General features: G+C 34.5%; 1 protein-coding gene and 1 non-coding gene across 3 annotated transcripts; one reads left to right on the top strand and one right to left on the bottom strand.

Moving 5' to 3' along the window:
- Window positions 1–1321: 1321 nt before the first annotated feature.
- LOC118277204 (BSD domain-containing protein 1-A) lies at window positions 1322–13870 on the bottom strand. 2 transcript variants are annotated; one of them, XM_035595921.2, is made up of 9 exons: window positions 13703–13870; window positions 12301–12403; window positions 7359–7475; window positions 6927–6984; window positions 6500–6597; window positions 5930–6144; window positions 5345–5473; window positions 4841–4926; window positions 1322–4528 (listed from the first exon to the last, which is right to left on the bottom strand). In XM_035595921.2, exons 1-9 carry the CDS (start codon window positions 13711–13713, stop codon window positions 4155–4157), a joined length of 1191 nt encoding a protein of 396 aa, XP_035451814.2. In that variant the 5' UTR covers window positions 13714–13870; the 3' UTR covers window positions 1322–4154. The 2 variants fall into 2 exon arrangements, with proteins under 2 accessions (XP_035451814.2, XP_035451815.2); XM_035595922.2 differs by having other exon boundaries at window positions 1322–4525.
- An 896-nt stretch (window positions 13871–14766) lies between these two features.
- Window positions 14767–14872, top strand: LOC126911202 (U6 spliceosomal RNA). The gene has a single exon (XR_007705709.1). It is a non-coding gene; the product is annotated as a U6 spliceosomal RNA (small nuclear RNA).
- Window positions 14873–15323: the final 451 nt, after the last annotated feature.

Below are 15323 nucleotides of genomic sequence, written 5' to 3'. Positions count from 1 at the left end.
TAACCAAGAATTGTATTGTGAACCTGATTGAAAAAGAGTAACCTTAGAAACTCCTTCTTATTGATTCTTCTGCATAGGAATCTATATTTTAGAACGAATAAATAGTTTGACTAGAGGCAGTCCTCTAGTCAAGCTATATGTTCAAAATGTTTGTCTTTAGGTGCTCCCACACAGCAGTTATATAACGTTATACAACAATGTGTAACAATATAACATTTGCGTGTAACATACTCTACAATTACTGTTATAATTTGTTTAAACACAAATGTTAAATCAGTCTCTAACATTATATAACTGCTGTCTATGCACCTTTTCAGTTCAGTTTGTCGTTCAGTAACGACAGACAAACATTTTTAATATTATTATATTTATGTTGACGTTCAAAAGTGCCTTCCTGGTCTATTTGAAATAAATAATTGTGACCAAAAGTTAGTGTTGATGTAAATATTAATTCTTCAGTACTTATAGTAGTTATAGTCTCATTCCCCATGACGTCAATTGCACTATTTTTGTATGGAAATGGTTAACTCTTAGAGCGTGCCTATGTCAGTCATCAGTACCTGACGCTAGTGTAGGTTTGCCTTTCACCATTTTAAACTTAACAGTTTAAGTGTCAATGAAAAAAGTAAAATTCATATCACAGAAGTTTTCAAGTTTTTCTCTCTTTGTGTATTTAAAAAATAAAGATGATATTTTCATTTATGTACAGCAAGGTATAGACTTCTTATGGGCGGATTTCAGGTAAAATGGTAACCAGCATTATCATGAACATCAGTCCGTATGCGTCTGCTGCTTCTATACAATAATAATGAGAATAATTAATTATAACGTTACTATAAAGGAATTATTTTTACTCGCGCACTCAGAGTCATTTAATGGTTACTTAACCCAGTCCTTAGCAATTATTTTTCATACAAAATCGTTACTAAAGAATACTTTAAGTAAGCATTAAATGACTCTGAGTGTGGCAGTTAGTCTTTAACTCTGTACCTAATGTGTATTGAGAAAGGGAGGGGGGTGTATCTACTCTTAGGTCCAGAGCACAACGGAGAAGTCGCTTCGTTCTTTAGCATGCCGTTTGCAGGGTGTATCTCTACCCTTAGGCCCAGAACACGCTTGCGGAACCGCGGCGTTCTGCGGCATGCCATTTTCATCCGTATGCGCAGTAGTTAAGGTTTATTTTAAATTAATTTATTATCAGTACGCTACACCTCCGCCGGTGTATACTGGGTCATATATGTTATTTTGTTTACAAACATTTTACATCGACCGTATGATGTAATTTTTGAATGGAATTTTCTCAAATAAAACCAATGTAAAATACGATTTTTAATAACCTTTATTCATATTCATAATAATCATAATTTACACAAACATAACGATACCTAGAGTCAACTCATTTAGTTGAGAGTTTTATATACTAAATATATTTAAAAAATAAATGTCGAATTAAATGTAAGATAAACATTATTGCACTTAATTTTAAATATATTTTAAACCAAAGGTTTTCCAAGTACACTTGAAGATATACATAATTTTATCTGTAAACTAGAAACCCAATTCCATTATAGAACACTCTTATTACAAGAGCAATAAGGTTGATGTCCATTATCACAAATTTTGAAGAAATAATTTTTCTGGAGCTAATAAAATATCAATGGACATAATATAAATATGTTTCTATGGAAATAAGGTTTATGATGTTTACAATAGAGTTCAAAATGCTTTGAATTGGGACTTGGTGTTGAGGGAATAACGCGCCTAATGTTGCCTAGAATCACAAATTTTGTCTAATGTTTTTAAATAGAGGCTCATTTAGACAAGATGAGAGGTCTTAGTACAAAATGTATGAATTTTAATGCAGTATTAATATTTAATACTACTTTTCTCAACATGGACATTTTAATCTCATAAGGCAGCATTTCATTGACATTTTAATTTAGCATTTATTTATTCCACTCAACTGATTTCTGGCAACACTAGTCACTTGCCAGGTCAGCCCACTTCAGTGTTACCAGCGCTCAAAATTATCACTATTACAATACATATCTACTTAAAACTATTTCAAATACCTATTTTAGTGGGATATCACACTTCAAATATTATTGTACCACATGTAATATTTGTAAGTAATTTGAAAAATTATTTCGTGGTAAACTCGTCATTTTAACACGAAAAAAAAATGTCGATACAATAAAATTTATTCGTAAAATAATAGTGTAAAAATATAATAAAGAACATACATGTTTGTTTACAATAAACGGACAATATGCATAGGTTTTAATTTCATAACAATTAACTTTTTAACTTACTTCAATATTTTACTACCTACGGTTTATGTGGGTGCAAATTTTCTTACGTTTCGATGTCTGCAAATGCATATAGTTCGACAGACGAGTTTAGGCAGCATAATATGGAATGGCTAAAAATAAATTCGTTAGAAATACAACTCTACAAAACCCGGTTAGTAATAAAAAAGGTGGATAAACGCACTCAGAGACAAAGATTTCAATTCTTTTTTGGGATATACCACAGACTACACAATGCTTTTCAATAAGAATATAGACAAGTAAGAGTTTATAATACATAGAAATAATAAATAATAGAAGATTTTATACAAGAGATTTCATTGGCCTAACGTTTTCGCGAAATTGAGTAAAGGCCAATTTACTAAGATATATTTTGATGGTAATCTTATTAAATTAAACCGCTTGACTACCGGTATATAAGACACAACAAGAATACATTATGTTTCACGTAGATTTACGTTCCGGTTAAATAGGTTATGCTCAAAAAATATTGAAACAAAGCATGCAAATAGTATGCAGTCTGTAGTTATCCCCATAATGTCAATCTTTGACGACATAAAATAAATGCAAAAAGTTAGGGAGGGCACTAAAGCCAGAGAAATGTGCACTTACACTAAAATAATACACAGTGTCACAAGACAAAATGTTGATAGAACAAATACGTAACAAAACCTTTCTGTGAAAAGGTGTTAAGGTCTGCAATTTTCGTTTTAAAATTTATCGATGATAGGTACCGTACTTTAGAAGTAGATGGCGCTTGAGTAGATTTCAAGTTAGTCTCTCGACTTTTAGTACCATAAAATAGTTTAGTTTGACGAGACAGAATATTAATAAAATTTTTATATTATACTCAAAATGAAAACTGTATGAGACTACTTTTAAGAAAACTAGCGCAACCAACTACCAAGTAAAGATAAAAATATTTTCTTTTAAAACAAAAATACAACTATCGACATTTGTATCTCCTACACTATGTATTAGTTATAAAATATATTATTTTTACATCATGGTCAGGTCAGTCAACACACGATTTAAAGTCCAAACACGTTACAGAACTTGCGCTAAATTGCGCAAAAAGCCTGAATACAAATACTTTATTTATATTAATGTATATTCTATATAAATACGTATTACTGTGGTACAGTAGGCAATACACGTTATCCTACATCTAAGCGCAATACGTAAAGGGTTTGCGCAAGTTAGCGCAAGTACGGTTGGATTTTTATAGTCACATATAATTCAGAATACAATCGATTACGATATCTGAGCTGTATATTAATTACTTTAAGTAATTCTTATTGACAATACATAGAAACGAAGCTGATTTCTATACATTGTTTCAACATGGCTTCAATTTGAACGTGGCAATAGAGAGAACCCGACAATATTCGTTTTACACAAAATTCAACTTTCTAGTTGTAAAAACTAAGTTGATATTATAATAAAAATGATCTTAGTATAAGTAGCTGTCAACAACGAACCATATACAGTAGTAATATTGTTTACATTTGAGGAACATGTAAATTAGCTGATGTATAACGAATATTCCCAGGCTTAACGCAAAAGCTTGTAATGTGCGCTGCGGGCTTTATGGAACATTGTGCGTAACACGATACACGCGACTATATTGAACTTTGTGTGTACGACATACGGGTAATAATTGTTGACCGATTCTATAGTGCATTGTGAGTTACTTGTCAGTCGAAATAAGGGTCAGTTTAGAAAAGACAGTATGGATTATTTGGAAAGTATGGCTGGATTGATAGTATGACGTCACAATATATCGCAACGCACAATGTACCCGGTCTATATATTATCCTTACATTACAATATGGCCGGATCACTTCATGCTTTTTGCTCAACTACGTCATCAATTTCAAATTCCTTCTCCCAACTTTCGTCAGAATTAGCGCTAGCGTCATCCTTAACCTCTTTATCACCGAAATAATCTTCAACTAAATTATTTCCACAAACGTCAGATTTTGCCGCCTTTTTAGGTGACCTGCCATTTTTATTTGAAGTCTTATTGTTCATCTTGTCTCTGGTTTGTGCGGTTTTTGTTTTTTTATTGTCTGTGCTCGTTGTTTTATCTGTGTTGTTGTTGGCTATGTCTCGGGAACAAGTTTGTTTGGTCTTCTTACCTGCGATCTCTCTCTCGTATTCTTCTAGAAGTAGAGTTTGTTGTTCTTCTGTCAGTTCCACGTCGTTGGCGAAGTCTTCTGTACAGAAGTGCGATTATTGCGTGCATACATAGTTCCAGAACTTTCCATTATTTTCTTACTTTCTTTACATAACAACCCGAGATAAGGTGCACAAATATATACTTAAATACGATACGGGTGTATAAAAACAACATTTAATACAGAGGTTTTATTCATGAAAATACAATTTGAGATTATATAATAAAGAAAGATCAATAAACAGGGACGGTTCGAATCGATTATGGCTTACAGGGTGATCGATTACAGTATCGATTACTCGAAGCATCCATTGTATCGATATGCTACGACGGTAAATCTATGTTGACTTACCGTCTTCCCAAGTGACCACGTTGTCCATGTCGGGTGCTTCGAATGGCTTCTCGTCTTCCAAACCCGAGAGGACCTTCTTCGGGCTCCTAGAATGAGAATGGGGGAAGTTTATAAGGTTGTAAGCTGAACTTTAACTTAAAGATACCGTTGCAAGATGATAAATTTACGTTATATTAAATAATCAAAATTATTAAACACATTTTTTGAATAATTAATGATGAGGAATTGTACTATGAAGGGACTTTTATCATAAGTATAACGTAGAAGAGTTATGATCATGTAACCTTAGTTTCGTTCGGCGCTCTGATTGGTTGGTTTATTCGAGCCAGCCAATCAGAGCGCCGAACGCTCTTTGTTTTGTTTAACGCTCTCATTTTTATTCTCTGAGGTTGTTGATGATCTGTTCTCTTCTGATTCGTTTGCTCTTCTTATCCCATTAAACCAATCAGAACTCAATTGTCTAACAATTTGTACAAGGACGATGTATTAAAGTAGAATACTGACTGTACGACGGGCGCGGCGGCCTGCATGGGCAGGTGTGCCAGCACGGGGTCCGTCGACGGTTGCTCCTGCGGCTGCTTGCGGGCCGCCGCCGCCAGGCGGTCCTGCAGCAGTGCCACGCGGAATAGATACCTGTATAAGAGTAATAGAGTGATTAAACAACAGACAAATACACTATAATATAATTTACTTTAATAATACATGATAGAGCGTTGATGCTATACGTAATATGAAGCGATCATCTCGAATTTGGAAGTAGCACCCTGTCATGCAATTGTGTGACTGACTCTGACATAACGTTGCTAATTTTCATCTGACAAGTGAGGTAAGGGTGCCCACTTTTTTATTAGTATTAAAGGACTTTATCTCTCAGAGGCAACATAGCCCAGTACCGACCGTTACTATATTTGTAGACAAGTTATCCCTGAATGATGCGCAAATTAATATACTTCTACATACAACTCCTACTACAATAACGCACTAGAGATTTCTTGCTGTAGATATGGTAAGACTATGCAGACGGCTTACTATTAAGCGATCCGAAATCTTTGTTGCCACTGAATTACAATATAATTATAAAACCCTCACCTTTCCCAAAAATCGTCATGGGAGACGGCATCGGGCACAAGTTTGTCGTACTGCGCCTTGAGCGTGGGACTGGCGTCGAGGCGGCGGGCGGCGGCCGACAGACTGATGAGGCCGGCCTCCGACGCCTCCAGGCTGCCGCGCCACGCCTCGAACTCCGCGCTGTACGCCGGCACTATGAACGTCGCGTCCACGCGCTGCAGAGCTTCTAGCTCTTTCTGTAGATCGGAGGGAAGGGAATAATATAAGATGTAATAGGTAAAATGATCTTTGGATTAAAAATAGGTTTTTGTTAGTTATGAAAAAAAAAAACTTAAATGGGCACCAAAAAGACATGTTTTAATGTTAAATGACCACACAGAAAGAAATGTTAAAAGAAGTGCTCACACAAGGATTTATATGAAGATAAAAATTAATAAAACATAATACAGATGGAATTACTTAAGTGTAGTAGTGTAAGTTAGCCTTGACATCAGAAAATTTACTTAAAGGCAAATAAACAGAAATCGTGTCTAATATACATTGTCAATATAACAAGTATATTATATTGACAATGTATGGTGGCGAGATTACCTTGTAGGTGGAGAGCATGGTGGTGTCCCCAGAAGACAGGATCACCTCGGTGTCGTCATCGTCATCTGGTTCCGGGTTCAGCACTGTGCTCACTTGACCTAGAGGGATACGTCAAACAATTATTTAGTAGCAACTAGTTTCAAGTCCAACTTTATTTTACCTTAATTATTATGTTATCGGCTTACTCACGTACTGTTTTCGACACACGACGCGGCGATTGTCGCGGAATGCTGCTCATGAATATGAGCCTCTTGCATGGCTTGAAACTAGTCGAGTTCCTCGTCAAAACAGTACGCGAGTAAGCCGATAACATAATAATTTATTTTACCTTGTTGGCTTGGTATGATAGCGTATTTATCTTAATTTTATTGCGTTATGTATATGAATTTTTAATAGATTTTGGGTTAGTAATTAATTGATTACTCACCAATGAAGCTGCTAAGACTTTTCTTCATAACATTTGCTGGCGACTCTGGTACATCCAGCTGTGGAATAAAATAAACATCTTATTAACTTATAATCTTTTAATGTATAACCAAGGGAGCGTTACTAAACATGATACCGCTACCGCGTCGCCACCGTACCGCTGACGCTCGCGTTTCGCGAACTGACGCGAACGTGATAGTGGTAAAACGTCCGCACGTGCGAGTTGGAACACAGAAGGAATAAGCGCAGAGGCAGTGGCTGTGTACTGAGTGACGGTGCGGTGGCGGCATCGTGTCGCCGGTACGGCTCAAGAACTGGTTTAACCTCTTGTCTGTCGATGTATGACACACAATAGAAAACACATTGTGTCTCGCGTAGATCTACGTTCCGACATACAACGGGTTAATGTGGGTCTTTCATGAACTATAACTACCTTCAGCGTCTTCCCGATGACAGTAGACGTGGTGCTGAACACATGGCTGGCCTCACTCTTCACAGCCGTGCCGATCTCGTCCAGGTCCTTCTTCACCATCGTATACACCTCTGCCGACTGGAAACCAAATGTACTTCGATATTAAGAAAATTATTGTCATCTATAATATAAAAATCAGTCGGGTTTTCTGCCCTGACGCTATAACTTCAGAACGCACGAGCCCATTTCCACGGTTTTTGGTTCGTTGGAAAGGTCTCGGGAAAATTCAGGAAAAATTCAAGAGAAAAGCAGGAAAAAAGGGAAAAATCATTGGTGGCGAAACGGAGTTCGCCGGGTTTGCTATTTTTTATTATATTTTTCTTAGAAAGTATGTGTAAGTTTTTGATGGTTTAGCGTTTGGTTATTTCATATCATAATCATATTTGAGGGATTTTATTGATTTAGATTTAGATAATCGCAACAGCTGGTATCCTTGACTTATTATCACATTCATATTATTTGACTTATCATTTCTATCCTTCATACGTTGAGTTAAAAAAATAATGAAGTCATAATTTATAGCGACATTACGTGCTATAATGTGCACCTCTGCCTACCCCTTTGGGGACAAAACGCGTGACGTTGCATGACGACATCAGTTTGGCTAAATAATTGATAATTAAAAAGGTAACTGCGCTTGTAACGGCGACGCAATTAAGAATATAACGACGGAGAAAACTCGATAGAAACAAAGAAAAGTTAGCAATTTGCAATTTTTATCTATCGGACACCGGTTACTACTTAAAGTTAAGTAAAGTTTTATCTGAATGATAGTATATCTCTGTTTATATGTATATATACGGGAGATAAGTTATTGTTTACAACACTGGCCTACATAGATTATTATAATGTATCATATAGCTATACAAATAAGGTGAATTTTCGGTGAGACGAAAATATTTGCGGACGCATTTTTATGATCTTCTTTCGTGAGGAAGTGTTCTATAAAACTACGATATTTGTGTATTATTTGCGTTCATCTCGCGGCTAAAATGGAGCAAGCCTGCATACACCCAAGGAAGTTATTCACTCGGGACTTGAAGACACCCAACTTCCCATCAGGGAACAGACTCGTCAGACTGTGACAGAGAATTCTACTCCTTAACGGTTCTTATCAAAATACTTAAAGTGAAATGATTACGGCAGCGATTGTATAGGACGAGTAGCTGTATATTTGCTTGACAAACTTAGTATGTGTATGTATAGTCTAAGATAAAAGTTATCACCATACCGAATCTCCCTCGAACTACTAGCTTTAAGTTAATGAACTATAACGAAGTACTTCTTTTAAAAACTTGTGTTTGCATCCTAAATATCCATATTTAACAGAGGCTTATATGGGTATTGTGAATGCGATGATTCAATTTATAACCATCAGAGCTTAGGCAACAGATACTTACATAACTCCTAAACATATAATATGTGAATAATGATCATCAGTTGGAGCTTCTGACTCGAAAGATAGCTGAACATAGGCCACTCCCTAGGAAGCCTTAGATCCTGAGACTAGACAAAATAACCCTGATAATATTATGCACTTAAAAAGATACAATGAGAAAAAAGGGTAACGCATTTATTTGAAAATAAAAATGGTAGATAAGCCCTTTATTTCATAATATATTCACCAAACATTAATCTTTATCCACATAACCATACGACCTAAGTTTTAGGTAACAGGTATCACAATATAATACTTTAGACCGACATTATCACTCAAGGACGCGACTTACTTGCGTAATCTCAATAACTGAAAGGTCAAGGGCATAGACTAATAAAAAGTTCGATAAGTTTATTTTTCTTGATAAAATCTAACCTCATGTAATCTATGTTCATTGTATGACATATTTACCTAGTTTTCTTATATTTTATTTTTGGGATTTCTGGTAGAAAATAAGGACAGCTAAGAGAGAGAGAGAGATATTGCTCTCGAATTTTGCTGATTATGCAATTGATTATAGCGATATAAGGTAAGATATTTATCTATTTTATCTTATATTTTATTGTACAATATGTAATCCCTGAGAAGTTCTAATAAAAGTATGATAAGTCAATCTATATTATACTCGTTTAAAAATCAATTGCTGTTCGTTAGTCTTACTAAAAACTCGAGAACGGCTGGACGGATTTGACAAATTTTGGTCTTGAATTATTTGTGGATGTCCAGGAAAGGATTAAATGGCGAGGAAAAAAAGTAGTAATAGTATAATTTCACTAGTGGATCGAAGCGTCGTAAACTTGATCAACAATTCCTTGTTAACCCAATTGAAAACAATTAAAATAAGTTCCAAATACAATAAAACGTCACATTGTGGGTCCCAATACGTCCCCTTAAGGAACACCCAAGCAATACAGGTTTTCAAACACATTATTTATAAACCGGTGTTTATACAAACACTGATTTTAAAGCAGTATTTAGTAATTAATGCTTTCAAACAAGTTTTCAAGGCAGCGATGCATTGAACGAATATCATTACACATGTTTTAAACACGATGACCTTATCGAACGCTGTTGACGGATCAGAGAATATTCTCTACGGTATATTTTTGTTTGTTGTAATTTGTAATGAGATGGCGTACAAGGTACCTAGAGAGAGGTCACACTATGTATCGATTGTTCTTATTAGATTATTACTATACTAAAATTAGTAGACCACACTGTGCACTATGGATGCATTAAAGTGATTTGATTTGATATTGTTTCACTGCTTGCAGATCAGTAATTCGTTCATCGTTATCATCTGCGACGCTAATTATTGTGAGATATGAAACATTGCATTTTAGTGTTCATTGCCAATAATGAGATGAAGTCGATTTGGTCACACTACGTAAATTACGCATACTAGAAAGTACGCACGTGTCGTCAGTCATAGGTTACGTTAGCTAAAGCTATCGTCAAAAAAACTTTAATCGTCGGAAACATAGACATGACCCTTTATAATTCCTTTATTTTCAAATTCCTTTATTCGTTCAACAATGAGATTACTACTACTACTACTACTACTATTACTATACATTGAGCAGTGCTGAAATTAAATAAGTAACAAAAAACATATCCAAAATCTAAATCACATTCGACGCACCAAGGAGTTTATACATGTTACTTACAACTTTTTTGTTCCCAATCATCAATGCCGTCTTTGTTTACGCCGTATGGTGCAAAAATACTAACTTTTTTTTATTTTATAACTTTAGTGCACAGCAAATTAGATCTACATACATGAACACAGAGTTCATTTTCGCATGTGCACCGTGAAAATTAGTTATCCAGTGATTACTGACGTACCTATATTTGATCTAGAATGAGTCAATCTCATTTCCACTGGTGTTGATGACCCCGGTAGTTTCATGATATATTTTCAGTAGCATATCGACGTTAGTACAGTATTATAACTGTTTTATAGCATGGTGCTAAAATATGTGTTTTGATGGTGATTTTCACTACAAATATGCGCTCTTTTTTAAGGAAATATACACAGATCTTAGTTCTAGTAGAGTATCATATTTTAAACTTAAATGTTTTGTAATAAAGACGACAACGTATTGAAGAAACACATTGAAATAGGTAGAGCTCACCCTCTAACTAGGTGGAATGACGATATCTACAAATTATCTGTCACTACTGCCAGATAATTTGCCACTTAAATGCAAAGAGCTGAATACGAGCTTAGTGGTGTGCCATTGTAGAAGCCAATGGGCCTCTGGATATTTCCAGCTGTGGTCGGAAACAGGTTAACGATGATGATAAAAACCTTCCTATTATGTGGTAAAATCAGGAAAATTTATTTCCTGGTTCGATCTTATTTCTATTGATCGCAATTTTGGCTGTGCATTTTTTACGTAGTCAACTTGTATGTAAACTCCGAATCAACATTGCCATATAAACTGTTTCTTTATTCGTTAAACGGTTGAACGCACTCCGATTAGATACGCGACGATTAGTCACGGCGAATAATTCAAACTAACGTGATTCAATAACTTATTTTCATACACTCATCAGTAATTCAAAACATTACTTTTGAGTACTTTATTGATTTTTGGATGCCATTTGTAGATGGCGCTGCTAGTGAGTGTACTTTTGAGGTTTTATTTAATCAGTGTGCATCCTCTTTTGATCAAGGACCTGCCAATGACATGATAAGAGCAATAAAATTAGATATGGAATACGAATGTGGCAATAACTGAGAGAGTAGATGTGCGATGGGAAATATATGATGTACTATTGTTGTAGTAGTAGTATATAGTGAAAGTATTGTTTTATACCACAGAATATTTTTAAGTAGAAAATTATCTTACTAAAATTAAAAATAAACTACTTATATAAAGTTTCCTAAACTAATAAAATAGTTAGGTAATAAAAGCGCAAATAGAACAAAGCTGCAGAACACAAAGGTATATAATAATCGTAAAACAATGCAAATAATGACTTCCTGAGAATGAATAAAAAGAGCTATGATGAGTAATAACATTAATTTTTAAATATTAATGCACAGCTTATAATTTATCTTTAATTATGTATGGACCCTTAGAGTATAAGACAACAGTAGAAAACACATTGTATTTCGTGTGGATCCGCGTTCTGAATATACGAAGGGTTAATACTATACTCTTATTTATAATACGAAGGTACAGAGTGGTAAATTATCATAGACACTTTATCTAAATAATATTAATGGGCAATTTTAATCATCCTAACTCAATATGCCTTGCAATGAAGATGAAGCAGAGCATTCATTAAGAATTTGCACAGTAAACATCTGATGCCCCAAGTGCTGCAAGCCTTCATAGGCCACGGTAACCACTTACCATGAGGTGGGCAGAGTGCCATCTTGCCACTGTCGTGGTTTAAAAAACAATCTTATAGTTAACCACAAGAATCAGAGACATAGTGTATGCGTAACCTTACCTTGGACTTAGCGGAAGATATCCAAGTGTCCCACCAGTTGCCGGACTGTTGGGCCTCCTGCCTTGGAGTACTGGCAGGCTCGCTCGGACTTGATTCACTAGACCTGCATTAACATTTATATTTTCTTAGTATTTATTTGGTGATTGGTGATAGTGTTTCACAATTAAGTAAGTTCTTAAGCTTTCTACAGGATCATTCATTATTTCATGTACTGACATATATACATACATAACTTCATGCCTGACTCCCATGGGGGAGGCAGAGACGATGGCCGATGGTTCGCCAATTACTATTCATGTTCTGAATTTCTGCTCAATTTTAAATAGAGGCAATGGCCATTAATTTATTTATACTATGTTAATGACTGTCCATTGTTTCAAAAGTAGGTTAATTTCATTTGAAATGTCCTAATTAGAAATTAAAGTATGTTTGTTTTCTCAAAACTATGTTCAAGGTCCAATAAATAAGAAGGATGAACAATCATCTTACTTTCCAAAATTATCCTTTGTCTTTTACAGATTACATTAAAAAGATTAAGGTTTTATATTTGTAGAATTTGTGAATTGTTTAATTGATTTAGTGTATGACTAAGATCTTTCTGGTAATATGATGATTATACTAGGTTGAGTCGTTACAGGGAAGCTTTTGCATGCCCTTATTCTAGATAAGGGATAAGATTAATCTAGAACTTAAAGATTACAAATCTGTTCAAGATTAAGAACAAAAATATATGAACATTATGTAAGAAAGTCATATCTTAAATGTATTACTTAAGCTAAATATAAAGATTAATGTTTTTGATAGCACAACATAGGTAATCATGTACAAATTAAAATGATTGATTATGATTATCATTAAAAGGTAAAGTCAGACAAACTTTCTGACAAAAAAAATTCAAGATCTATTTTGTCTGTGTCAACAGAAGATACAGTTCTATAGTGAAAAAAAAACACATGAATTAATTAAGAAAAGAGGTTTATTAGCTAGAGATCTCCATCTTGAAAATCAGTATGTGGGTAACAATATTTACAAATTGCACACTTGAATAGCTCAGCAAATGATTTCTATAGAAGTAGTTCTAAAGAAGAATTATGTCAACATCTAGTTAGCACCGATACTATTCGGTTGTTACTGTTATGCGCCTGACATTACACAGTTTGATTCGCATTCGCTATGACAAACTGAGCAAATAGGAAGCATCGAATACACGTCTTAATTGATTCCATGACCTTTTAGAAGCATTTTTTATGTCTCAACGACCATACAACTAGCACTAACAATAAAATCTAACGACGATTCTATTATCAAAACAACGCATTTTTTACTTTTACAATTCTTTCTACGATAACCATAGAATGTTGACATGGATTTTGTGGTGGTGTAAATACGAAAAATAACTTACTTTTCAGCCATCACGACGTTTCTTTATTATATACACAAATAAAAGGAGCACATGGATTGCTGCACATAAATTGTTGTGTGATTTTGTTGTTGTTTTTACACGAAATTTAGAATTAATTTTGACATAGTTTTGTTTGCGTTGACATAAGGATGCCGTTCCGTTACAGGAAGTATTAATGAAACGTGTGAGTTTTTTGTTTTATATTTCATTATTTTCGTTCCATATTTTTATATTACTTATATTAGTTTTATTCGTTTATCATTTGAGATTATTTCGAGAAGTAGTAATTGTTTATATTTATTTCTTTGGCCGATAAATTTGATTCGTTTTATGTGAACAGAAATGGAACGTTTACCTTTTTTCTTGTGAACGAAGTTCTACACCTAATCAAGAGATGGTGCTGTTTCATTATTTTTTCTGCTTCGAATTTTTAAAGCAAAAGTACCTACCTGCAAAAACTACTGTGCAACTTTGCAAAAAAATCAGGTATCAACTATAAGCGACGCAGTTCAAAAATACTCATATAGGTATATAAGTAATCCTGTCAATGCACTGCCCACATCAGTCATGCACAGATGACTTTAAAAAATGTTAACATTTCCTGTACCAAAAAATCAAACAAGAACTGTTTTTCCCATACATTAAACCTTCAGAATAAAGCAACATACAAAACTAAATAATGATTGCGGCTAATTATATTAATTCGTCGATGCAAAATATTAATTTGCGTCGAGAGAGGCGCTATCTCCGATCTTTGCTCCGTCGATTATTCAATAAGGCATTGAAGCGGATTTTTATAAATAAATCCTCCTTGCGCTTAGCTCAAGTAGTGTTGTTCTTGCTATGATTAAGATAGGCATGTTTGTTTTAATACACCTCCCAGCTATGATGAAGCTGTCAGTATTAAATAGATGCGTTAGTAAATAGTGAAAAGTTTCTTGTCGAGTTTTAGTTAACTGAATTACTTAGGAAGTTTTTGCTTTTATTTGTATGAAGACAGTTGAGACAAATCTCAATAAGATAGATCTGTTTCAGACTAAGTATCTACTAATATATTTGAGAACAATTGCTTCGGCAGTTAATATAGTAAAATTGTAATGATACAGAAAATATTAGCATGGGCCCTGTGCAAGCAAGGACAGATTGTGAATTTTGTAAGTGGCTATTTAAATTAGTAAACTAGTGAAACATGAAAAGGAAGGTTCAAATGTAAACCTATAGGGAAAGAAATAATTACAAAAGAGAATTTGAACTCCATAAATTGGTACATAATTAAAACAACACCAACTTTGACAGACTCATTTTAAATTATAGTGAAGTCCCACCTGCATCTCAATATCCGCATTGACCACAGACAACAAAACTGTCATCCGCAAAAAAAAAAACGCGACCATAGTCTTACGGTGTCGTATTTTTAAACGTTCGTTCGTTGCATGTATTTTGTAAAAGCTGAATATTGTAATAAATAATATTTGCTTTGGGTTCGCGGGTATCCGTGCACACCCATTGTTTGCCGATCAAGAGATTCAGTGCAGCTTTCTTCGTTATTAATAAGTGCTTGCGAACGATGTTGTAACGGCCTACTTGTACAGGATGATGGGATATTCGGAATATCATCTTT

This window comes from Spodoptera frugiperda, chromosome 10, assembly GCF_023101765.2.
Source record: "Spodoptera frugiperda isolate SF20-4 chromosome 10, AGI-APGP_CSIRO_Sfru_2.0, whole genome shotgun sequence".
Taxonomy (NCBI): Eukaryota; Metazoa; Arthropoda; class Insecta; order Lepidoptera; family Noctuidae; genus Spodoptera; species Spodoptera frugiperda.
The sequence above is the reverse complement of the archived record's forward strand: the minus strand, read 5'-3'. Positions and strand labels throughout refer to the sequence as shown.